The 26,208-nt window shown below is 39.3% G+C and overlaps 1 protein-coding gene and 1 long non-coding RNA gene across 5 annotated transcripts in view; both read right to left on the reverse strand.

The window, feature by feature from the left end:
- The window catches only part of LOC137973212 (uncharacterized), an 18,848-nt gene extending 7,367 nt beyond the window's left edge, over positions 1 to 11,481 (reverse strand). Inside the window, exons 1-2 of the long non-coding RNA XR_011117181.1 lie at positions 11,196 to 11,481; positions 7,921 to 7,988 (exon numbers count right to left, since the gene is read on the reverse strand). This is a non-coding gene — a long non-coding RNA (uncharacterized lncRNA). The remainder of the gene's footprint in view (positions 1 to 7,920; positions 7,989 to 11,195) is intronic.
- A 9,270-nt stretch (positions 11,482 to 20,751) lies between these two features.
- LOC137973210 (keratin-associated protein 9-1-like) lies at positions 20,752 to 25,186 on the reverse strand. 4 transcript variants are annotated; one of them, XM_068819987.1, is made up of 5 exons: positions 25,015 to 25,186; positions 24,521 to 24,612; positions 24,138 to 24,361; positions 23,646 to 24,040; positions 20,752 to 21,027 (listed from the first exon to the last, which is right to left on the reverse strand). In XM_068819987.1, the coding sequence occupies exons 3-4, from the start codon at positions 24,358 to 24,360 to the stop codon at positions 23,682 to 23,684; spliced, it is 582 nt and encodes a 193-aa protein (XP_068676088.1). In that variant the 5' UTR covers position 24,361; positions 24,521 to 24,612; positions 25,015 to 25,186; the 3' UTR covers positions 20,752 to 21,027; positions 23,646 to 23,681. The 4 variants fall into 4 exon arrangements, with proteins under 4 accessions (XP_068676088.1, XP_068676089.1, XP_068676087.1 ...); XM_068819988.1 differs by lacking the exon at positions 20,752 to 21,027 and adding an exon at positions 21,676 to 22,276; XM_068819986.1 differs by lacking the exon at positions 20,752 to 21,027 and having other exon boundaries at positions 23,442 to 24,040.
- Positions 25,187 to 26,208: the final 1,022 nt, after the last annotated feature.

Raw genomic sequence — 26,208 nt, forward strand, 5'->3', positions numbered from 1 at the left:
TAAAGACGGTTTCTGTCATTCGACGTTTTATTGAATGTTGATTTTTTTCCTGTTTGTACCTTTAACCCTTTGAGGAGATCATTCAAACAGAGTTCAGCCGTGGTGTGAAATGGCAAAAACAAAACGTACAAGCTTGAATGGTCTATTCTAGGATAAAAGGCCGTTTCGGTTGTCGACAGGACTAAATCAAAAACCGCGATGTAATTAAATCTTCGTTTAAATGACTTGTCCTGAGAATGAAATCTTCGAAAAATAATCCACTTCCTGACAATGGACAAAAGTGCACTTACATCCGAAACAACGCCTCCGTGGAATCCGTGGCTGTAGCGAACGTATCGTCGAAAAATGACTAAAATATTTTTCAAACTGCAATGTATTTCATTCAAGAAAATAAATGTATATGCAGAAGTAAGAATGAGCTGAATAAAGGAAGATCCCTGTTCCGATTGGTTGAATATAACGTCAGGGTATGTATTTTCAAACTTTTGCGTAAATAATCTAAAATCAACCTCGCCACCAACGTTCTCTTTTTGATCTGATGCTAAGCGTTTGGATAGAAATTCGAAATTTAATTTTCCTTACAACACATACGTTGCAAACAAGTTGTGAAGTATTTTCTTTATATTGATTCGAGTCACATACAACACCAAACAATTCCTTCTTCAGCGATCAGTGGTCTGAACAAATTCACACAAGATTTGTTGAACCATATTAATTCCACTAGTAAACTCCTTTCTCAAACTCCACACACGCCGTTGGAAGATTGTTCCTTCATCGAGTGATCGCGTTTTGTTCCGATCTACTCCATGAGACTTTTTTGGAAAAAAAGTTACCGTAAACAACATTCCTGCGTGGAGCAATTTTACCGCGAACGTTTTGATTGGATGTCGTAAACAATATTAAACGGCCTTGCTGGTGTCCCCTTCCCTTCTTCCTCGCGCGACCTCCTCATTCTCCTGCCGGTTCTCCCTAACTAAATGGGGAACGAAAGCACCATTCGTTGCTTGTATTATGCGCAGTGGAAAGGCATGTGTAAAAGTGGGCAGAGTTTGAGACCTCTGTTGAGTTAGATTTACGTTGAAGGTTAAATATATGATAGACAAAGAAAACAGTCGTCGACGCTATGACGTGGGGCCACCGAAATACTCTTCAGGTGGGCATGCATATTATTTTGCAGCACTCATCATTGCATGTCACTTAGTATGCACACTTTAAAAAGGAACCGTATTTTGCTCTTTTGAAAAGATGCCTTAAAATCAGGGAAACCAAAGAATAAACCATAATAGTCCGTCTATGATTTGTGTTCGTAAGATTTTTTTCCACTCCGCGAGAAAAGCTTTGGATGCTTCACGAGCCTTAAATCCATAGCTCTTCGTGTGAATACGCGTTTGGTATTATAGATTGGAATCGCCGTTCAAGTCAGTAACACATGATTAAGGAGAATAACACATGATTAAGGAGAATAAGAAGATATTTATTTTGGGGCGAAGAAATCAGTAGAAACGTCGCTAAAAAGAAACAAGATTAGACTTAACTTTACGAGGGAAGACATGGGTTACTAGCGACCAAGTAGTTTGCAATATGGCTCTTCTCCATAACAGTGTCGAGAACCCCAACTGGCAAGAGGCCAATTTTAGAGCGTGGTAGTTTTGAATTCGCGACCAACTAAGATTCTAGAATACGCCTTCACTTAAACGAATAGCGTTCATTCTTTATAAGAACACCTTCAAAAGAATACAATAGTAAGCAGGTATTCTAGAATCGCTCCAACCTTTCGAGCCAGTACATACCCAGCGCCTACTTTTAAAAGAGTCTACTCTGACGGAATCCTCCCTTAAAATTCTAGAGATCCTAGAAGCAGAGACGCTGAGTCCAAATTTGCAAACACCTTAGGATTAGATTTACCCAAGTGACCACAAGGGTGTGTCCCACAAAGTAGCTGGGTTAAATATCGGGACGAGAACGCTAAGATGCCGTTCAGTCTCTAACGGAAAGGATTAGGAAAACTGCCATGCCATTTTAAATGACACGTGGAATACGGTAAGGTCGCTTCTCAGTTGATAGTGTGCAAAATTTATTTGGCGCACACTCAATTGCTTATGAATGTTTTCGGAGAAAACCTCGGTTAATTACAAGTTTTCAAGGGAACTTTGTAACGAAAGCATTCGACCATAAACTCCAGAAGGACATTTCAATGCTCCTTGACTATGGCTACAGACCGTTTGAAGAGATATCTAATTTTTTTCAGCCAGGAGAATTAGATCTGTTCGGATTTCGTACCTGTTAATTAAAGTGCCCAAAAGGGTTTCTAAAGAGCATCAAATCTTCCTTTCAGATATTAATACTGTAGCCAATTGTTATCCTCCACCGACGAACTTTTCCGCAAACAACTTGCCTTCCGAAAATAGTGGCCATGGCTGACCTGAATAAGTGCCAAAAAATTGCACAAATAACCCTTTAGAAAACATGACATTATTATTTTCTTGGTTGCGAATCTATGATGTGATTTTATAGTAGTTTGTTTGTTTTCGCCTAACCACATGAAGTATAAGAGACTTCAAGTCGAAATTTGCAGCCCGAATATTTAAACGAAATATTCAGCTCGGCGTGCCTAACTTTTCTTTGTCTCCTTGAATCGATGTCTTCTGAATGATATCAAAAAAAAAAAAATAGGCATTCTAACCTTTCAACTTTTCTCGCTAAGTAGTGTAGAATTTGCGGATCTTGGTGTCCGATTCAATCAATTTCATATTGAAATTAGTGATTCCCTTTTCGGCAATCCTCACATTTCAGCTGTTTTTTAATCAAAACTGAGCTCAACTGCTAAACACCCTGTTACTTATTTGCACAAGACTAATATCTACATCATTGTACTCGTTTCTTCAAAAAAACTTAAACTGTCATCGGTATTGTTTTGTTAGTCAAGCAACAAAAGCGTCCGTTCTTACCTCAATTTACGATTTATGGCCCTTTTGATAACTTTAGTTGAGTTAAAATGTTCCTAGGGGATAAAAGTTTCTAGTATCCGAGTGAGAGGTGACCCTCGCTTTTTTTCTCGAGCTTTGACCGGAAAAGGGTTTCCCAAAGGGCTTTTGGAGATTATCCAGTTAATTAAGTAATCTCATGCAGGTATGCACCGACTAAAAGGAATTAAATTTTTCTATTGCTCAAACTTCGACCTTTTTTTTTCCTCAAAAGCCAGTGTATTGGTCAATCAATTTCCACTCCTGTCGACACGTTAACCGCGTATTGAAAGATTCAATTAAAAAAAAATTCGTGCCATGTGCTTTCCAAATTAGCACTCGTGACAACCAATAGGTCATTTTCTACCCTAGTAAAAACAACGCTCTAACTCTGTCGAGTGCTTCTTTATCAACATTCTTCAGAAGTATAAAAATCGTAATTCAAGGTCTTTCAACCTTATGTCGGGAAGTTCTGGATTTAAATAATGTCGAGGGAGTACCATTAAAGTTGGAAACAAAAAGAAAAGAAGAGAAATTGAATTGTCCGTGTTATGTGGGAAGCTAATGCCGCCCGCTGTTTGTGCATTCCAGTGATGCCAAGAGCACACTTGGGCATACATCAGATGAAGATTGATTGTCCTTTTGTACTAGTAACCCTACAACATCATGTAAAAACGGCACAATTTAGCCTTCTTGCAGGCTAGAGTCGGCATTTGTGGGAGTATAAAGCTCACCCAATATGGCTACCCAAGATTCGAAGATTGTGTTCATGTTTTAGTATGCCATATGATTTACCGTCTATTCACCGCTTTGGGACTTACAAGCCGAACAGATGAGGTCTTCGGCAGGGTTTAAGTCGCTCTTGAGCCTAGACATCACTGGACCCTTTTGAAGGAAGTTCTAGATTTCCGTTTTCAAACTACAACGCCTTTTATACTAGCAAAGGAGGATCTTTAAGCCAAATCTATGAACTTGAAATGTACGTGACTGAATGAATCATCCAAATCTGGTTGATATCAGATTCCATTTGTGTCATCGCCATTCTGTTGTCTGAGCCGCATCCTGTGTTCATGAAATCTGAAGTTGTTTTTCCTAAATTTTCGAAAACATGCTTTGCGTCACTGATCACAAATTACCGTCTCAATCCAATAAATGGTCTAAAAATACATGTTTTTTCGAGAATATTACAAGAGCGGATGTAATTTGATTGGTATCATTAATTGTGAATGCTACATTATAAGGCAAATACAATGCACAAAGAATATCTTATCCCGGGGATACTTAAATTGGGTACAAATTAAGTTAGCCGATTTGATCTATTGTTTATTTTCCCGCAAAACCTGCTTTAAAATAGACACTTTTCTGGCGCTGATGGGGACAGATCTAATTCCAGATTCTTACTCTTGTGTAATGGACTATTGGCAAAGTTAAAAAACAAAAGAATTGGAGCAGATTCACCTTAACACCTTAACATTTTGCAGTTATGAAGGTAACTATGAAGCTGCTCCAGAGAATTTCCTTTAAACCTTGCAGAGAATTTATCTAAGCCTTCTTATCACTTTCCAGCAACTTTCCAGTTCGTTTTTTTGAGATGTAAGTCAAGGGGGATTCGTATCCATTTGTCTGACGAAAAACGTTTAACTTAGGGTGGGGGTAAGGAAGAAAAAGCGCTTTTAATCAAACGTCAGTTTGGATCGCTCTAGTATTGTTAAGTCCCTTAATTCCCTACTTTACAAAGAGCTAGTGCATTATTATTGTTAGTGCATTATTGGTATATGCATCGCATATAGGTGTTTAACCTTCGCATCGCGCTGAAGGACCTTTCCCACTGGCAGCTAGTTACGGGCAAAGTGGATAGTATTTTGAGCAGAGTGATTATGTTGGGAAATTCATCCTCGTCGCGCTGACCTTCAGACCTCTCTTACCATCTGGTCGTACAAAGAGTTTAAAGAGGCTTTTTCCGAAAACACAACAGTGAAAACAACAAATAAATAAGAAATTTTTGGGCCTCGAACCCCTCGAACCCCCCCCCCCCCCCCTCCCCCTTCTTACGGCTTACGGGCCTGTAAGTGTGTAAAGGCAAACTATACGGTGTTTTTGAATGGCTCTTTTATTGGCATGGCTACCTATTATGTCAGATCGATGAGTGCATCTCGCTAAACAGTTATCGGTGTTTCATATAGGACCATAATTTTGCCGTTGCATGGAACAGTTGGATATATTCATTCCTTCCAAAGAATACAGTTTGTTCGTCAGCACAAATCCCTAGATGCCTTGAGCTAGCGTTTCCTTTGCTTTTTGTTGATCTAAAAGCTGACTAGAAAGACTGGGATCAGTATTTGGCAGAGAGAGTTACCAAACACGCGGTGTTAACCGCATCACAAACGTAGTAGCTTTGCACTCCTTAATGCGAGTTCAGAAATTAAATACGTTGAAGGGTTGAGCAATTATTGAAATCGTTTTGAAAGAAACGTAAAACTTTCTTTAGCGCAGAGAGAAATCACAATAAAGTTTTCCGCCTAAGATGACCAAAAAGGCGGTTTGCAACCAGTCCTAGAGACACAGATAAGACATAAGGGACAAGCACCCTCCGGTCGCCTGTTACCTTTAGGTGCGTTTTCATGTCCAAGCTTTCGTTGATTTTCTCACTTCTTCATGAATACTTGATTGGATCGCTCGCAACCAAGCCACGACACGCAGTGGGCCCTGTTTAGACCTTTTTCACTACTCGATCCGTCCAGATACGAACTACTTAGTGGGCACAATGTAAGTAATTATGAGTTTTTGTTAATTCTTACAGCGCCTTTCGAGAGCTCTTGGTCTAATAGCGCGTCAAGATGACCACGTAAATCTGGAGTAAACTAGAAATCTGGTTCATATTCTCAGCAACATTGTGCACAGATATTTGAAATGAAAAAAAGAGAGGGGAATTGGCGCCAAGGAAGAACGGAAAACGACTCTATGAGTGTTTGCGAAGTGCGTCCATGTGATATATATAGGATGGAAGCTTTAATCAACTTTGTTTATCTGAGGGTCACAGTGTCACTTTTTCCACGTGCAAGTAGAATCGTGTTCCTCTAAGAGCTTTAAAAGTCATGTACGTTATGTCTAGCATAGGGATCAACAAGATAAGTTGCGATAAAAGGGGAAAAAAAAAACGGAAATCAACAGCTCAACACAGGAGAATCTAATGGACTGACCATTCTTATATGCAATATCAGGCACACTTTTAGAATAATAAATGTTGATTAAAGGACGCGGTCTGTGTTTTTAAAGATTCGTATCAGCAAATGGTCTTATCGAGAAGACACAGCCGCTTCCTTCGCTTAAGCTTGGTATTTTTCGATTTTTAGTTAACCTGTTTGTTTCCGCGGTACAAAAATAATTCCTTCCTTTTTCTTGTATTGCTTGAGGGACTCAATCTCTTTGTGAACCCTGTGAGTTCTCTCAGCGTCCGAGATTTTCGAATTTCAGCGTTACTTTTTTTTTGTCACAATCGTCTTGATAATCGCATTTAAATTAAATCATCTTGCTTCTACATGTACATTTTGGTGGACTCAATTCAACGAACTGTGGACCGTAGGCCGGTAAATCTTTTTTTACCTGGCGTTGGGGCAGGCGTTCATGCAGGTGATTATGGCCAGTAATCCTCGCCGAAATTTCCAGATATAAACTAAAAAAAAAAATGATATCTATATCTGAGTGCTTCCTTACTCCATGTCATGGACAACCCGTAAAAGATCTAATACCATAACATTTTTCGCCTGTAAAGCTGAACCTAAAATTGTTCACAATATTGGCTCTTTAGGCTTTAAGTGCCCGGTAATGCGCGAGTCCCAAAAGGAAACGTTTGCCACCCCTTTATTTCGAAGTTAAGGGCAGGTGTTTTTGAGAGACAAGAATTTCTTGCGAATCTTCCTTGAAGCTACCACAATGGTGAGATGTATTTTCGATATTGCTTCGCCACCGTTGTTGATAAGGGAAGCATTGTTTTAACACAAGAGTCACGGATTCTTGTTTAAGATAAATGCATTATGTACGTGCAATTTTTATCTCTGAGATGATCTTATGACTTACGTTGTCATTGCATTACAATAGCTAAGGAAATGATTATTTTAACCTTTGACTCCCACGAGTGATCGGTATGTAAATTCTCCTCACAATTTCAATGAAATGTTAGTCAGAAAGGTATTGAGAATGAAGATTATTATCAGCTTTAAAAGGTGTGATCTTGATATAACACCAAGTTCTCCTGACTACCCAACAAAAACTCTATGGTAATAGTTGGGAGATTGGACGTTTTGATCGTGAGAATGAAACGGTCAAAGAATGTGTTTTGTTCAGGCAAGAGCCCAAACGGAAGCTACAGCCTTTGTCACTGCTGTAAACCCAAATAAAATATTTACACTTCTTCTTTGTAAAAACTGTTTTTAAAAATACGTACAGGCTGGGATCAACCGAAATTTTTAGCAAATATTGAGAACACACCCAGTCAGCTGAGAGTTAAGAACGTCTTTATTTTGTTCAATTGTTACCGTATTTTGTTTTGTGAGTAGTATAAATAAAGGTGAAAGAAATGTAAAACGGCAGTCTAAAAGGACAATTAACACACACTTAGGATCGTTTTTTACCTTTGACAACGTGGTTTTCGTATTGTATGTTACACCTTGAAGAACAACTCAGTTTGTAATCGAATTTAGTACACCAGTAAACCTGAGAAGGTTTTCAGGCTCAAATCGCTAAAACGATTCAGCCTCACTTCTTTGCAAATTACACGTTCTTATAAGAAAAATAGTGTATCAATTGGCCTTTTACAAAGTAATAAATGCAAACTCAGTATACTGTTTAAAACAATACTATTAATTCAACATAGTCAAGAGAAAATTCATGTATTGATAATATTGCATTTACAGGTTAACCGTTTTATCACGGATCATTCAAGATAAACATTACTCACCTCTTTGTCTAAAATTCCTCAATGTTCCGTTCCTCTGATCCAAACCTGTGTAATTCGTGACTGGCTATCTGTAAACACAATGTTTTGCATTAACTTAAAGAAATGACGACACTGCAATCAAACGCATTTGACCGCCTTGAGGCTTTAGGCGTTAAACGCGAAAAACTATCCAATATAGGTGCTCACGCTCTTTTCTGTCCGTTTTGGAACAGGTTAAACTGCAATGGAGCAAGGATGGCACAGTGGTGAGAGCACTCGCCGCCCACAATTGTTACCCGGGTTCGATTCGCAAACTTGGCGTCACGTGTAGGTTAAGTTTGTTTGTTCTCTACTCTGCCACGAGAGCTTTTTTCTCCGGGCACTTCGGTTTTCCTCTCTCAGTGTTCAGATATTCCCATGTCCTTCAGTTTTCCCCTCTCCTCAAAGCCCAACCTGCGATTTGGTAATAGTTGTTTGATTGAAAAACCTTACATAACAATGACCACAACCAGGTTTCCTGAGCCCGCGAGACTGAGCAAACCATTGTTTTAACGAAAACCTCTGGTCAGCAACCTGTTTGATTTGATTTGATTTCTGTACGGTATCCCGAATTAGTGTCCCACCCCTAAATACAGTTGACACCAACCTCGCTCCCAGGGTTCTCTCCTACTCGTAGGAGAGAACCCTGGGAACGAGGTTGAGTTGACACTTGAAGATAAAGTGCATTATTAAGTTCTTACGTAAGGGTTAAGCCCCTTCGGTAATACCGTGATCATTGCCCAGTAACTCCCTGGCCTAGCGCCTTGAATTGTATTTTCTCAATGGAAAACGTAATAAGGAAATATCCCAGACGATGCATGTAGCGGTACTAGAAAATGCTTGAGAGTTGCCATCCAATTCACTTGAAGAAAACGGCGAAGCATTTAGTTCGAGAATTTTCTCTGTTTCAAAACTTGATCCTACCAAAAACCCATAGAAATACCCCCAAATGTCGCAAAATGGTTCCAGATGTTTGTTCTGTGCAAAAACAAATATTTTTCTTTTGTCAAATATCACGTCAGCTGTTAGGACAGACCTTATAACCAAGCTACATGACAAGAGATTATCAGAACTGTCCATCTTTTTTTTTTACCTTGAACTAAAAACTCTGAGGTTATTGCAAAGTAGTCATGTTATAACTGAACCGAAATTAGAATTATGAAGGACTTTTACTCACGCCAAATCATACCTTAAGAATTAAGGAAAAAGATCAGGTGTTAATTAATGAAATATTTTTGATGAAAGGAGGAAGTGGTGACTTCAAAAGATTTTTCGCATAAAAGCATCCGACCTTGAGACATTTTAAAGACAAAAACAGGATGCCTTCAACCAATCTCTAGAGACACAATAACAATAGAGAAATGTATTATTTCTGGTGGACCACCAAAAGAAGCTAATGAGAGATTATTTTTTGTTTTCGTCCACCAGCATGGAGGCGATGACGTCACTTGAAAACTATCCGCATCATCTCACTCATCAGCAAAACAGGCTCCCGGTTTTCACTGTCACACCATCATCCAAACCATCAAACAAATAAAGTCAAGAATCAAAGAAATAAAAGAAGATGAATATTCAAACAGTCTCTCAAAGGTTCGGGGCTGTGCGATGTATCTTGCAGGAAATGATCAAAGAAATGTTTCACTCAAATTTAAAAGGCTTTGTATGGAGCCTGTGAGTGGCACAAATATGGCGACCGGAAGCGAACAAAAACATATGTCATCGAGTTTTGCTATGAAAAGCCTGTAGTCGTCTTCTGAGGGCTCATAAACATCTGTATGAGTACTTATTCTCATACAAGGAATGTTCAGACTGCAAAAATCTCAATGTATAAGTCACTTGTTAACCCACGTGACAGCATTCTCAGCCTTGCTTTACCACAAGACGAAAAACCCTATCAAACTGAAAATTTGTGAAAACATAAGTCTTCAGCTGTTCTAACAAACTAAACTAAACTAAAACCTCAAAAGGACTGATAATTCCCTTTTTTTAAAATTTTGATGACGTAACGTGAAGACCAAGAATAAACTCCGGCAGTTAATCAATATAATCCCTTGATTCATTTTCGTTTAATTAAGTTAAAGTCCAGTTATTTGCGCTGTCGACATGATGCCGGCCAATCTTTTTTGGCACAAAGACAAATTTATTTGGTCCCTTCCGGGTCATGAGTCAGATTGCTGCAAAAAAAAATGTTCCAAAAAATGATCTGGAATTTTTGGGCATCACAAAAAAATTCCCTTTGGAAATTAGCTCGACCAAGTTCGCTGTGGCGCTTCCCGATGGTAAAAACTGATTTTACTTGACCAAATGAGATGATTGTACCAGAATATTGAACACCGAAAAGCTTTCAAAACAGCAAAGGTTACCTTCATTAAGCTTCAGACAGAATTTCCAAATTTTCGTTCTTCTTGCGCATGCAAGTTGCACTGAAATGCTTGGTCACCTTTTCGATGGTGGTCTATATCTTCTATGTAAATTTTTTTGTATATACGTATATTTAATTCTATTCAAACCTTGCCCGGCCGCCGGGAATTTAGACACATTGCAGCTCGCGGATACCTGCGCCTACCTACATGCCATTATCGTGTAATTTAGATGTTTTCAGACATAACTACATCAATTTTTTTCTTTTTTACAATAACACATATGCACGTTTGGTCATAGTGCTCAATTATTATTGATCTGAAGTCGATAACCTTAGCGCAGAATTAAAAATAACATATTTCAAAGTGTGACAAAGAGGATGCAGTGCGGTAATTGGTGCTTATTTTTCTCTTGCTCCATACCCCCTAAAAGGATGGAGACTCGATAATCTGTAATAAATTACAATTGATGTTTTCAACTGAAAAAAATGATGCATTTTTTTAATCCACAGTTTCAGAGGCAACTACTTCGAACAGCACAATAGAAGGCATCACCAAGCTTCTCAGCTTTCAGTCTGATGATACTCTTCTGTGATTTTGGTCAGTTCTCTAAAGGTTGAGGGATGCCTTGACTATCTGAAAACACTCAAGAAAGTACTCTTCAGTAGCTCTCATTTGAAAGGTCCCATTTCAAACTTCATCCGCAAAAACCGTAACTCAAAGTCTCCTAGTACAATGACACAATAAACAGCAACAAAGAAAAGTACTAGTCATTAAGTGTTGTATTCAATGGAATAAGCACACTATAGCTACTAATAACAGGAACTAACGACACCCTTTCAACAGATTCGAGTTATTACATACGGCGTAACAGAAACCCAAGAACATAAAAAGTACCTCAAGCGTCATTTATTCTTCACCGAGTCACTCGAAGTGGTCAAGATGATATCCTTGTCGATAAACGGGAGAAAGTCGCACTTGATGCACTCCAAATTCTGAGGGCTACAAGCAAGAGGACTAAATTCAAAGTTATTCCACTTCCTTTGAGCTTTTGGAAGCAACCTGGTCTCTCTTTATTCCTATTTTCCGGAAATTGTTTTCTGAACTGTAGCACGTGCCTCGTTTGGCACGAAGCCACAATTGTTTCACAACCTTGGCAAAAGTGATTCGGCTATAGGCGATATCGTCAACTTATACGGTGCCCCCTTTGACATATTATCTAGCGAAACGTGCTTTTTTCCGCCGGTCATCTTATGTAGTGTGATTAAAAAAAACATACACCAGGGTTAAGACCTCGAGCTCCGGAGGGAGTTTTAAAAGAAGGGGGAGAGGTGCACGCTTGGGGCTACTGTGTGGAGGCATGGATGGCGCGCGTGGAGTTTAGATTGGATTGGAGACGTTGCCAACCCCCCCCCCCCCCCCCCCCCCAACCCATCCTCAATGAAATGTGCTCACTGTCGCACGCTATCAGAAGCAAATCAGGGTGGCAAACTCTGGTATTGGTATTGATTCGTTTTCATAGGCTGAAACTGCAATTTAAGCTAATCTGTAGCATACAAAAACCAATTCCCACGAATGAATTACTGTTCGCTTCTGGATGACTTTTTTCTTCGACAGGGTATTTACTTTATGCCAAAATGCCTAATTAATCCTCGACCCGTCTTACCGCCTTTTCGAAGCCCCGCCTCGATTTTCGTCTGATTCGATCCTTCACCTCTTACATAGAGAGGAGTTAAGTTTAAGGTGGTAAGTCGATCCCTGTCACATTTGATTTCCTAACCATTATATTACCTCTAATCATAAGCGTATTATATTAGACTTTGATACTGTTGCATGTCCAGCATGTTGATGTCTTCATCGCGTTTTTCAGTTATTTCTATCCTTGTTTTTTTGAAAGGAAACTTTGTTTATGTAACGGATTTTCTTGTTATTTATGATTATCTATTGCCAAGCTGGCCGTATATGGTACATACCGCGTTTTCTGTAAACAATGTTCAACTAATTAACAACAAACCGAGTTCATCCATCAGCGATATGGCGAGATCAAACTCCGCACTTAGAACTGACCCCATCTCCGACATATACTGCCAACGTCCACTACTGCTTGATTGAACTTTGATTTTAAATAAATACTCTCGTGAGAAATTGAGCGTGGTATATTTGCTTTTAATCCTTGAATGACTTTAAAGTCTTTCGGATTAGACCGATTTTCTGTTGCCCTTAACTTAAAACAATTGTTCAAGATCTCTGTTCGCTGTTCGCAAGGAGCACGATGGTCTTGTTGTTGTGGCTTGGACTAATGTATACGATATTCGCAAAAAAGAAGGGACAGCATCACTTTTTTGTCGCCTCTAGTTCCAATTTAAACGTGAACATTAATTTATGGAGAAACATTTGTATGACTGATATAACAAAGAGGTAATCGCTAACGTAAATTATTTCAAAACCACACTCAGGAGATCAAACAAACTTTTTCTTGCACTTTCCAAAGGGAAATTTACACCCTCAAAATAGGACACTATAAAACCTTGCTCAGTATAGTACTTAGGGGAGGGCAATGAGCCGACAAGAAATTTTCCTCACTTTAAATAAACGTTTTGTCCCCTATTAAATGGCGCTAGTTCTTTCTTCTTAACATGAATGTAGTCCTTTTTTGAATATCCTGGAATCTGCGAAAACGTTCTCTTTCCAAAACAGTGGTCACCACGCCTTTCTAGTCTAATTCTCAAAATACCTGTTTCAAGCATGGTAGAGCGGTTTTCAAATGAGTCTCGTAAAACCAAAACAAAAGTAATTACTTTGGCCCATCCAAAAAGACGGAGACAATTCAGTAAACCAATCAAAATTCGAAGTAATTACACGTAGCCGACACAAAGCGTGGCGAAAATCTGCACGCGCGAGCCACGATTGGTTTTGGTTTCACTTCTGATTGATGGAAACAAATGTTGCTTATTGTGTTCTTTGCACCATCCATGAGTTTGCATTAAGCACAAGCATTCTCTCATGCGACTACTCGGTTGGAGACCAATCAGAGGCGTTAAAGTCATCAGACCCATACTGATTGGCCATGATTTGGCGGGAACCTTATTCTAAATTTAGATAACACAGTAAACGGACTGACGAAGACCCAATAAGAGAGATCAACACGTTTTGATTATGGGATTCTGGTCAATGATGTATGTAGGAATCCTTTGATGGTCGCGTAGGTATGCTGTGGTCCAACGAATGCCCTAGCTTCTTCTTCTATACGAATTCAGATCTCAGTGGAAGAGTTCTGATACTGCGTTCTATTTCACGGTGAACGATAACAACAGGTCGTGTTCTTCTATTTGTTCTTCTTTTCCAGCACCGCACGTGACTACAGGACATGACCAACGCCAGGCAAGTTAAAATCGTCGTTGTGGCAAAAAATCCAGCTAAGATAACCAGGTACAATCGTGGTATGAAAGGCTCTTCCTTTTCAGAGGGTAAGTGATCGCATTTCTTACCGTCACATTCCTGAAAACAACGCCTTGCGCTGCACTTGAAAGAGCATTCTCCCGACAAACACTGCTGGCCACAATATTCAACGTCCTTGGTGCATTCCATTTTGCAGCCATGGCAACGTTGAATGCATGTCCCGGATGAACACACGAGCTTCTTGCACTTCGGTCCTTCACAAGCTTGGCTGCACTTGGTGAAGGCGTGTTTGCCGTCACTTCGCGTACACTTACATGAATCGGTGTTGCACTTTTGCACACATCTATTTAACATCACCGAGTTACATTTTTGTGTCGATGTGGAAGCAGCAGGGCGGATGGCGGAAACAATGATGATTGGGATAAACGCAATAAGCATCATCTGCAACATGCCCAAAATATTCATACTCAGGTTAACAATGATATAACTGCTCGAGCTTCTATGCATCAGTTTTGTGGGTGCCGGGGTGAGAAAATGTCGGCTTCCTAAATGCTTTCACACGATTACAGTTGATTCAACCCTAAGAGGAGAATCAAAAACCAGCACACTACATAATATCGATATCCTTCTCCACAAAGAATCCTCCCATTTATGGTCAAATTTTCATTGCTTACGTTTTGAACCGTGACCACGCCTATTGTGGTACCCCTTCGCACCAAGCATCCTCATTGTCTCACGTATGTGCAGACACAGACCGCATTAGATGAAATTCCATTTTTTCATCACGCAGTGTACCTTGATTGTCTAACCGCGAACGGTCTCCGGCTGTGCAGTAGGTATTACGAAAGAAAGATCTAGAAAAAGATCTGGATCATCGATCATATATGCATATATTGCCGCTTGCAAGAGAGACTCCTCAGGATTAAGTCTGCAAAATTAATAACGAGGGACGAGTAAAGTGTTCTTTGGGATTTATGTCCCCCTGTAAAAATCCACCCAGGCAGCCCCCTCGCCTTGGTGTAGAACAGGTTGCCCTGACAAAATTAAAATAATGTTTTGTTCTTAAATCGTGTCTTAGGGATAATGTGTATTAATCGGTTAAAACTTTGATTCGTCATTTGTTTTGCTTATTCGCCAAACAATGATGCTTTATAAACGAGTCAAGAAACTCTTCTTCGCTCAAGTCAGCCTTTGGGTTACATTTTGCCGATTGTGCCTTTTGTCATATTTTTTTCTTGATTCTACAGATTCAACAACAATGCGAAAAATTGTCATACCGTAGGCAAGGCTGTCCACTTGATTAGTGGGACGATAAGTTTAAAAGATGACAGGTTTTCTTTTTTCAAATGGGATTATTTTAAGAAGATATTTTAAAAATGGTATCGTATTTTCTTTTTGTCGCAAACAGCTCAATTTGAAATTCCTGAAAAACAGAGGTGTGGCTGAATGGGATCCTTCAACAAGAAATTATGTTTACCAACTTGATGACAGCTTTCCCAGCAAAATGACAGGCTCTAAAGCGACATTAAAGCTCAAATGTTATTTTGCGATCCTCAAGAATTCTAGAGAGACAAGATACTGTGCAAAACAACACAGATTGCAGAATAGAGAGGATCTCTCGCAAAAACACTCTACTCGTCAAACTTTAAAATTTACTTTATAGGACAAACCAATTTTAGCGTTTCTCAAGGGTTTTGTAACCCTAAAAGATGCTATTTTCAAAAAAGAATACAAGAAAGAGTTGAAATGATTTTGATTTCTTTATGAGGCCAACACAGTCCCTGAAGGTATCTCGTCGGTTAAAAATGTGGCGGGTTTTAAGTGGAACCGTCAATTTATGCATTAAACCTTTGCGTGTTCCATGGACGTCCTCCCTGACTGTTTAGCAATGGCGTAACTAACATGTATACCTGGCGATGAGCCGTTTGGAAATGTCGGCGATTAAGAATTTCATGCAAGAAAGGCTCCAGATGATAACCTATTTTGAAATGAGCGGAAGGACCAACAGCTCTCGCGTTTTGACACTGAACAAATAAAAATCAAAAGTATCTTGAGAAATACGTTGGGAGTAACAATCGAGTCAGTATTATACTAACAGTTTGTTGTTAAACGTTTAAAGAACGAGTCACTCAACAGAATGCGTCTCTTTGGACCCACTGACGAAAAAAAACTGAACAACCGTGAAAGCCCTCATCTCCCTTGATCTTTGCGTGTTATAAGTTCATGTTACAACTGATACTATGTGAAATCTAAGATGTTGTGATACAGGCACGCAAAATGTTTCAATATGTATGTCTCGGGCACTTTTATTCTTTATAAATTTTAAACCAGACTTTGCGTTTTGCCCATGGCTCTGCTAACTGAGTTATCGTTATTCACAAGAGTCAGAGAAAGGCGACCGCAGTGCGTCCGGTCGAATTTTTCTTATTGTTGTGGTGCAAATTGTTTAAGACAATAGCTCTTATGTTACCGACCGGTTATCACTTCTTAAATTTTTAGTCCAGAGTCGTCCTCGTTTGACACGGCCGTAAAGTTGTGCAAAGCAAGCGAAAAATGGATTGAAAAGACCTCAGTGGTACCTTTACCTCTTCTCAAAGTGAGTTTTGAAGCTCCAGGTCTTGTTCTCGATGGAAATCCCAACTATCTTAGAGAAGTCAGTTCGGAGGAAACATCGAACAATAGCTTTGTACCTGATTGTATTCCGATAATTCTTTTGCGTGGTCTTGCCGTGTAATACGAGTTGTTATTGTCCAACTGTATTTGACATTAGTTAAATACCGTTTATCCAATAGGGCTAAGGTCATGCCATTAGTATAATGAATTACGAAATCGTCTTCAAATTGAACTTTTGATAGGCTGAGAAAAAATGACAAGAAAATAAAACAGATTTGATCGAAAGATATGTAATAGGGGAACTTTATATGATTGACGGCTAATCATGGTTTGGAGTCTGTTAGCCCAGAAACAGTTTTGGAATTTTAGACCAATTTCATGGAGACACTCAGTGTGCAGGCGAAAAAAATTAGACTGCAAACCTCGGCCGGTCAGAAGCGTGATAGTAACAATGCATCTTTTTGCGGGCATGGATTCAACGTGATGAAAAAGCGACGTTTTTTTTTTAACCCTTTGACTCCCAGGAATGATCGGTATGTAAATTCTCCTCACACTTTCATTGAAATGTGACTCAGACAGGTATTGAGAATGAAGATAATCATCAGCTTAACAGTTGTGATCTTGATATAACACAAAATTCTCGTGACTACCCAAGGAAGAACTCGATGGTACTAGTTGAGAGAATGAACCTTTCGGTCACGGGAATGAAAACGATTAACCAGAGAACAAACAGAAGCAAGCCACCGGCGGTAAAGGAATCTTCTGTGACGAATTTCCCGTTCATAATTAATTGTTTTCCATCACACGTGGGGCGCAGTGAATGTCTGTACGGAGAAATCCGCCCTCGTTAAATATCCCGGTTGGTGGACCTGAGTGAATTTATTACCTTGCAGGCTTCTGAGCACAGATGGTGAATTTGACAGAGAAATTTAGCTCGAATGCAGAAAGCCAAATGTCTTATTATTATTATTATTATTATTATTATTATTATTATTATTATTATTATTATTATTTTTCATAAGAACCCTTTTTTCCACCAGAAACATAATCCGAGTGAGAGTCAGTTACAACCTCGTTCCCAGGTCTTTTCACCGCCGAGAGAAAAAAAAAGCCCTGGGAACGAGGTTGAATCAGTTAAGAGGACCTTTATTTTGCTCGTTAGTGTTTTGTTTTTGTGAGAAGTACAAATAAATGTAAAACAAATTTAAAAACTATACTTTAACAGGAAAATTAACTCAAATATTTGGGGGCGTTTTTTAACATTAACGATGTGGTTCTATTAATATTGCATGATACACTTAGGAACAACTGAACCGGTTTATAGCCGAACGTAGCATGCCGCACTACTAGACGTGCAACAAGGGACATGCCAAACCGGGACGAACCTGAGAAGAATACCGTTGAAGACGAAGTGTCCGAATTCGACTCCAGTAATGAAGAAGAAAGTTGTTTGGGTGAAGATCTTATAGAACAAGAAAGCAATTTAGGGAATCTGCAAATTACTCGATGTAGATTTTCTCATTGGTGTGTACATCCCGATTTCGCCGATCTGTTCGTTTTAACAGTCGATTAGTTTTCTAAAGTAGAGCCAGCTGCAGGAGCAGGAAATCAGCTGTCTCTTGAAAATGGCCAGCACCTTTCGTTGCTGACAGTTACTTTCAGTTGCGCTGGGTAAGGCACAGCAAAGAAATTACTCCATTACGGCGCACTTTGCCTCTCACCTGAGCTGACTTAAGTGTATCTTTTCAACATTAACAGCAAACAGAAATGCAATCACATAATGTCCAACCATTTCAATCCTTTGTAAGCGGCGTTTTTCAGTCTAACTAAACTTTTGAGTACGTTAAGTCATTACATTATTGATTAATGAGAGGGCATTATTGGTAATGTGGAAGCTATGTAACTGTCGATCAGTTAAATATGGCATTGAGCTGGAGCAAAGTGGCTTCAACCAAGCGGGATCGGAATGAAAATGCTCATTGTGCGGGATGGCGGGATGGAATAAAAAAAATAGCCTATTTTGGACCATCATATACGACCGACACAGACAGCTACCGATCTCAGTTGTCACAGACCGTTGCATATTATATAGCCGAAACCTGGCTTTAGGCGAGATCAGCATGGCGGAAGACACAAAGCTGGCAGCCAGCAGGGAGGGTTTCCCTAAACGACCCTTTACGGGATAAGCGCTTGGTGATGGTGATGATGATGATGATGATGATGATGATTTCGACTTCGGGAGACACGCGTTGCTTTCAGTCACTTTCACGAAAGGAAAAATTGGACCTTCATCACCGCAGATCAGCCAACTCTCTTCCGGTTCGACAGCGAGTTTCACGCTTTTGGGAATCGACACACGGTGAGGATCTCATGATTTTGCCGGTGCCTAGCTCTTGCAGACCGCAGACTAACTCTAACCTAACCTTAACTTACAGTTATTTAAAGCTAACCGTTTGAAAATTGGTGCTTATACTTAAATTGGTACTGTTTGCCAGCGCTATTTGAAATGTGTTACTTTATCCATATTTTGGAAATCTTTTGTTTTGGGGTCCAAATCTCCACGTTTTACTCAGCCTCTTTTTCAAGCTCTTCAGATTTGCTCGTTTTTTATGGGGCTGGCATGTCTGACAATGCATACAAAAATGTGTTAACTGTTTTCGTTGAAAAATCTCAAACAAGTAATCGCTGGGCAGAGGATCAAAACAAAGATGACAGAAAAATGAGATTATGTTGATTCAATCCTTCTAGCACGTGAGAGATGTCTCATAAGCTTCGACATAAGCTCTCTTCATGGCAAACGAAGTAACGAACTTTCTTCCGAGCATTTTATTAAAAATACACCATGAGAAAATATTGATTTTGAGCTCACTATGGCATTACCAGGCCTCTTAATGAAATGCATTTCCTCATTTTGTTCCCGAATAAGGAAGTTTGCCTTTCATTGTTCACTGATGTCAAGGCACAGTTGTTGATTAAAAGTTTTTTGTTTGTTGAAGGAAAGAATGCCGTCTGATGTTGACATGTGAAGTTAAAAGGTCATCACGAATGTGCGGAAAGCAACTCAAAAAAAGCCGATTTGGATTCACAAAACACCCAAATGTTCTCCGGGGATTTTCCCGTTGATATCGAAAGAGTACAGGACTGGGCTTGTCCCTGACAATAGCTTCATTTCACATTTTTGAGTCCTAAGTCTATTGATTACGCCATTTAGATTTTGTAAGACATTTCTTTCTTGCATGAAGTTTTTTCGAGAAGGTAAGCCAATGATGTTTTACAGGAACAGCTGTTGGCCCAATAGTTGCCGCAAGTCCCGAATTTTTCAAATTCAGTTACAATCCTTCCCACCTTCGTCCACACACAAATGCCGTGTACAGTAAAGAAACTGTTATCATGTCATTAATTGCAAGTCTTCATTGATTTGAAGATGTCTTAATTAATTAATGTGGATGCTCTTTAAGACATAAAAATACATGCGTATCTCGACAGAGCGCTTTAGAGAATTAAGATGTCTTAATTTAGCTCTTTCTGCTTGATGTTTCCACGCAAGATAAGAAGAAGACTGTGGTTTAAGTCTTGCTTTGGAAGTTTTTAAGTCAGCTGTTAAGTATCTGATAAACATGCAAATTTCTTTGAATGGATTGATGGATACGCCTTACGATGTCAATTGTCACTGCAATATCAGTGCTTTTGAGAAAGGAAATTATCGCTCACACAGAAAAGAACCTGAAGACTTACCCCGTCAACTGTTTAGATTTATCCAAATCTTTTCTTCAGAAATGAGGGAGAATAGTTGCTCCGGCCACAAATGTGTCAAGTCAACGTTTTCCGAATTCGGTTGTATTTCAAATTGAAAGGTCACCAGAAAATCGATGATCTTGTCCTCTTGCCAGCATTCGTGTTTTGGACTCATCTACGATTATCCGTTACGCGATGTTGTATATATCAGTCACCGATTAAACTTTCTCTTTCACCTCGAAATCCTAAACTTTTATTCCAAACCGCAAGATTGGTCATCCCGCACCGCTCGGTCACAGGGATTACGTTTGAAAAAAGAGCATATCCAATTGGTAAATTGCCAAGTCTTATGATTTGTTTGTCAGTGTTGCTTTAATTTTTTTTTTTGAGGGGGGAGGGGGGGGGGTTTCTTCCTATTAAAGGGGTAATGGGGATGTGCCGCTGGATGGGGTAGCATTCTCACGACTGGATTGACTATAATGGGGTTGTGTTTTCAACAGAGTTCCCGACAGAGTTACTGGAATGGGAGCGGAAATTGTGGGCATTTTGGGGGTAAGAAAATTCTGGCTAGTGGGATTTAAAAATGGAAAAATCCTCGTTAAAAAAAAATAATAATAATAAAATAAGAAAAGTCGTTACAGATAGAACTGTAGAGCTGTTGATTTAGTATTTACTAGTCACATTACATTCCGTTTTGAATTTATAATAAAAAGGCTTTATGTAAGGTGTATACATAAACAGAAAGTGCATAGCATTGAAGTGTGCAAGAATATCGTGTATTAATAAGCATCATCCATAGGAAAAACGAGCATCTCGAGATGCGCAGAACGTATGCGCAATAATAATAGGAGGCACCGCCCAAATGATTTGCCGTTACAATGGGGAGATGCCTTGCGTGACGACATTACAACGGCTACAAGGCCGGACTAGCCGATATCAGTCGTAAGTGGGGCCATTGCTTGTATGTGTTTAAGATGGTTTTCTGCAGAAGAAAGGTAGAAGAGTATTTCTGAATAAAAACCACTTTGCTGAAAAAACAATAGCCGTCTCTTATTCAATAAGCCATTTGCAACAAATTGGGTTCGCGACAGAATGAACGTTAAACTTGAAATCGGGTCTTTACTCGGAATTTCATAAATGGAAAGATCAGACTTCGACCATTAGCCATTACGATGGAGAGTTTCAGAGAAATTTGCAAACTCGAGAATTTCCAGAATTAAGCTCCTCAAAAAGAGGTCAGATGTACCAAGAACAAAAATTGAATATATAGTTTCTTCCTAAACGTTATTATAGCAAATTTGCGGTCAACTTTTCAGTTTTCATTGCTTGAAAATTGACGAGTTGAAACCGGCTAAATCATCGTGTTTACGAAAAAGAAATTGCGTGGCGAATTTGAGTTGATCATTCGTTCGTTCGTTCGTTCATGCATTTTATAGTTCATTTGATTTTTCGGCGTTCATTCGCTTTATCGTTTATCCCCCTTTATGGATAGCACGCGAACGCAGACTTATTTCCGACGGTCATTTCTCTCTTCGGATAACTTTCGGGGGAGAGAAACGACCGCCGGAAATACCTCTGCGTTAGCAAGCTATTGGCCATTTCGGAATTGCGCAGGGAACTGGGGCGAGTTTCAAATTTGAAGCAATCGATAAATTGACGCCATTCCATGGAAGATAACATGGAGATTGGCCATCTGAGCCAAGTTTGATGCTTTTATGTCGAACAGAGACCAAGTTACGGACTTTTTAACATAATTAAAAATCCATACAAACCTCTCTAGTTTTGACTGCAGTGTCCAAACATTCGTGATATTCTGGTCATTGTACTGACCGCAGTGAAATAAGCGAGAGAAACAGAAAACACGACGTTGGACATTTTAAACATTTTACGACGTCCTGATATTCCATACTCGAAAAAAGTGCCACATTATTCGCAAAGTCCACTCTCTCTAACGTGTATGGGTCAAAACCACATTTAAAAATAATTAAAATTATTTGTGTCTCCTCGCGAACTGATCTACATACTGTCCACGGTTCCCTTGGTGTCTTCGATAGGAAGCCGCAGCTTATTACTCGGAATACCTGAAAGGTATCCGAGTTATATTCTGGGAAGAATTTAGTTTTCCGTGTAGCAAATGGACAATAGAATTAGGAGGCGGTGATTTCATTGGCTAAAAGCAATGTACTACACCCCTCCGAGCAATACATTTGACCTCCCTCTGTGAAAAACAACTGCAACAATAAAAATAAACACAAACGCGAAGGAGTAGATTTCAGATAGCGAGAGACTTGAAACAGCCTCACGTGTAACAGAATTAGATGAAAATCGGAATTTATAACGTGCAGTGGAGCAACTAAATGATGGGTTCTACGTTGGGGCTTCAGCGGGACTCGTTTAATTTCGTTTGCTGATTCAAGCCCATGTTCCACGATATAGCAAATGACGCAATGCAATGCAGCTAAACGTGAAACAAGACGCTTTAAAAAAGCGTCTTGTCTCCCTTTCGTAAACAAGCGATGCAAACTTTTGACGGTCGATACCATTCTTAGTAACCAAGCCTTTTTTATTCGGTTAGCTTTCAATTAATTGTTACGGTTAGCTTCATTTAAATAGAAAATATCCTGCAAAGGTTGGTAAAGACAACCTTTGCAGGATATTTTCTATTTTAAAGTTTTCTTTGGTGTGGTCACGATCTATTTTAATCCAACGTAGAGCAAGTTTTGATCGTACACGGTTTTTGCAGTGGTTTAATCCTTAAAAAGTTTCATTTAAATAATTAAAAAGTGCAATTAAGCCGCTGTTTCGGTAGTGTGGAGGTTAAGTGCATTCGCTCTTATTCCATTGATCCGAGATTGATACCGTTTGATTTTTCTAATTTTTTTCTAAGGTTTTTTCTTAATTTTTTTTTTAAATTCTAAGTGATATACGTGGCCAATCTAGTGCTAGATTAGGTATCTTTTTCCTCATTTGCAGACGACAAACTTAACAGTGAAAATTGTCTCGTCCAGGTCTCGTCCAAATGGCATCACTTGTTTACGAAAGAGAAAATTGCTTCGGCGCATGCCCTGGCTTTCACGGTAGCGTGGAGCACCTTTTCGATCTCACTTCTATCAGCAAACACACGGGTATTTCGAGCTAACGCTCTGAATGATTGATGCCCAAATTTGGTGCAAGATATCATGGTTATCCCTTGAGCCGAAAAATTGGTTCACGATGTCTTGAGTTAAAATCTCGCCCTTGTCAAAGGTTTTTTTCTCTTTCCTTGTGCGGGACGTTCCATGGATAGGGCTGATGTTCAAATGGATTAACTGCAAAATACCCTGCCAGTGTGGTTAACATTTGGCGGCGTTCTTTTAAGAACTGTGGCAGAGTATAAATGTAGAGAGAGAGAGAGAGAGAGAGAGAGAGAGAGAGAGAGAGAGAGAGAGAGAGAGAGAGAGAGAGAGAGAGAGAGAGAGAGAGAGAGAGAGAGAGAGAGTGTAAAGGTTAATGATATTAAGTCAATGGCATGCAGATAAGTGACAGGGTATTCTGCAGTCAGGCCTCATGCACCCTTCGATAATTAATTCTGTGGTTATACGTGCGATGCGACCAACTTACTCTTCGATTAGACAAGGAGTTTTTTTTCCTGCAGGGTTATAAAGTAAAAGCGTCTATGAGCAGAATCCAGATCCAAAAGCTTGGCTGCACGGGTGATGCATTGCTCTCTTCTGTGTGACCAATCGAGTTGCATTTTCCTCCTAAACACTGTCTGATACATTTTCGCGCAAAACACCTCATATCGCACTCTCCCCCTAAGCACATCTGGTGACAGCTCTCCACCCCTCTGGGACATACCATGGTACAATTTTCGCAGACCTGACTGCAGGTGGACGATGAACACGTGACTTGCTGACATTTCGCTTTCCACACGCATGACTGATAACAGAACATGCTCGAAAGACACTTCATGTTACAACTACCGAAAAAACACTGCTGGGAACAAGTATTCCCTCCTGGAGAAAAAAACGTAAATTTATCCCATTAGGCTAACGAAGAAGGGTTTTAAAATTATGTTATTAGTAGTACTGGTAGATAAAAAGCTGGGCTTACCCGAACACACCATATCGCGGCAAGAAGAGAGAAAATTGCACTTTTGTGTGCAGCTCTTGAATGTAGAAGATCCATCCATGGTGCACGCGCAATGGGTAGAGTTACATGTCTTTTGACAGAGGTTTTGATTGGTAGCACCATATTTGCACGTTTCATCAGCCAATGAAATCGCTGCGAGGAGGAACGGAGTCATCACCGCTGACACTAAAGCTGGTTGGAACATTCTGGAATATCGTTAAATGATAAATTAAAGGAAAATTTACGGATAACGGGAAAAGAGACAAGAGTTATTATTGGTCCGTGTGAAAAGACAAGACAAAAAAGTTCTATCTCTTGATGTTTTCCGAAAAAAAAAGAAGAAGAGAGAGGAAAACAGTGCTTACTTTGTCAATTGTGGCCGTATTGCCAGAGTTCTGCGAGCGAGGTCTTTTGTCTGTTGCAGTCTTTTGCGTTCAACTTTCGTCTAACAAAACCCCTAAAAAAATAATGAGTAGGTTAATTTCCTGCCGCTGAAATATCTTGGATCGAATTTCATCATTCGTAATTAACTTGGGCTAAGGAAAAACCAAGCGTTAACCATTTTTCTTGGATTTTAGATAGTAATAATTGCAGCTTATAAAATTACCGGTAAACAGTTGGCAAGTACGTGTAACCTTGACAAAGTTAGACACTGTTAAATATTGACTGTTTGACTTTTCTTGTGCCGAAAATTGCCTTAAAACGGCAAGTTTGCTTCCCTCAAATGTCATGTTTTAAATCGTTGTAGTATACGATATACGGAAAGCATGCCCTCTTTAATTGATGGGAAATTAAAATTTTCCTCGGTTTTCAAGGTTCAAGTTCTAAGCAGATCTAAGCAGTATATTTTATTACTTACGTTTGTGAATATCCTTTGTTCAAATATCCTTTGTTTTTTTTATTCGTGTTCGTTTTTCATGGTCTGTTGATTTCTTTTGCTCGAATTAGCGCGAGTACCGAGTCAACAAAGGCAATAACAGTTGCTCTGAAAAAGAGACTGCGAAACTTCAGTTAAACGTTCTAAATACTCCCTTCCGATAGCCCGAGCTTATCGTTTAATTTACTGCGTACACCGCATTATCGTGTATTCATAAATTATTCAGAAAGTTTTTTTATGACTTGCCAAGTTATGCCTACACAAAAGTCTAAGAGAGAGTCCCCACTAAGTTCATTGATTTCGTACGTAGCTGTAATTATAAAATAAATTGTGCCCGTTGGAGCTCATTTCAATTATGCCGCACACGAAGAGTAACAAACCTATCGGGAAAAGGAAGATGTAATCAAAGCGTCAGGTACATGTGAGTACAATGCAAAAACATTATTGAAAGGCATGAATATTTTATGAGTAATTCTCAACATTTTATTTCCTACTGGGTTGATAAGAAAAGGACAAAATAATGTTTTGCTTCAGGCGTTATTCTTTGTTTTCCGCTGCTGAATAGATGGACTTTTTAGCCGGCTTTATCAGTCGAAAGTGAGAAAGACAAAAACTATATTAATATTGAAAGCTTGGTTTTACAATTTACTCATTTACAGCTGCCATGATTGACTCTAAGCCATCGTCTTAAAATAATTTTTTTTAAGTTCATTTTCTTTTGTGTTGCAACCAATCTTGTTTTACACTTTCTAAGCTACTTAGCGCTGTGGAGGTGGATTAAAAATGACTCTTCAAGTATCTCAGTGTCAAACTCTCGTCCTATAAAAGATGAATTTCTAATATCACACAGCTCTTTCCACCCTTAATTTAATTGGACCTGTATTGATGGTTTGCATCGAGGGTTGTCCAATACACCGACATAATGAGATTCATAGCACCTCACAATAGACATCACAAAGTGTCCCCCAACCTTAATCCTTAAAAAAGTAGTAACAGTTTTGCGAGACATAAAGTGCGGGACACTTTGTGACACTTTGGTCTATTGTGACGTACCAGAAATCTCATTACAATCTCATTATGTCGGTGTATTGGACATGTATGTCTGACGTCAAGGCGGCCATGTTGGTCTACAGAACAAGCATTAAAATGTCTTTTTGGGGATTTGACTCTATTATT

This window comes from Montipora foliosa, chromosome 10, assembly GCF_036669935.1.
Source record: "Montipora foliosa isolate CH-2021 chromosome 10, ASM3666993v2, whole genome shotgun sequence".
NCBI lineage: Eukaryota > Metazoa > Cnidaria > Anthozoa > Scleractinia > Acroporidae > Montipora > Montipora foliosa.

Bases quoted from the DNA above. Each gene is read 5' to 3' on its own strand.
- LOC137973210 (XM_068819987.1), bottom strand. From the start codon at position 24,360: ATGTTCCAACCAGCTTTAGTGTCAGCGGTGATGACTCCGTTCCTCCTC. The intron at 24,041-24,137 runs GTAAGCCCAGCT...TTTTTTCTCCAG, and splicing joins CCGCGATATGGTGTGTTCGG to GAGGGAATACTTGTTCCCAG.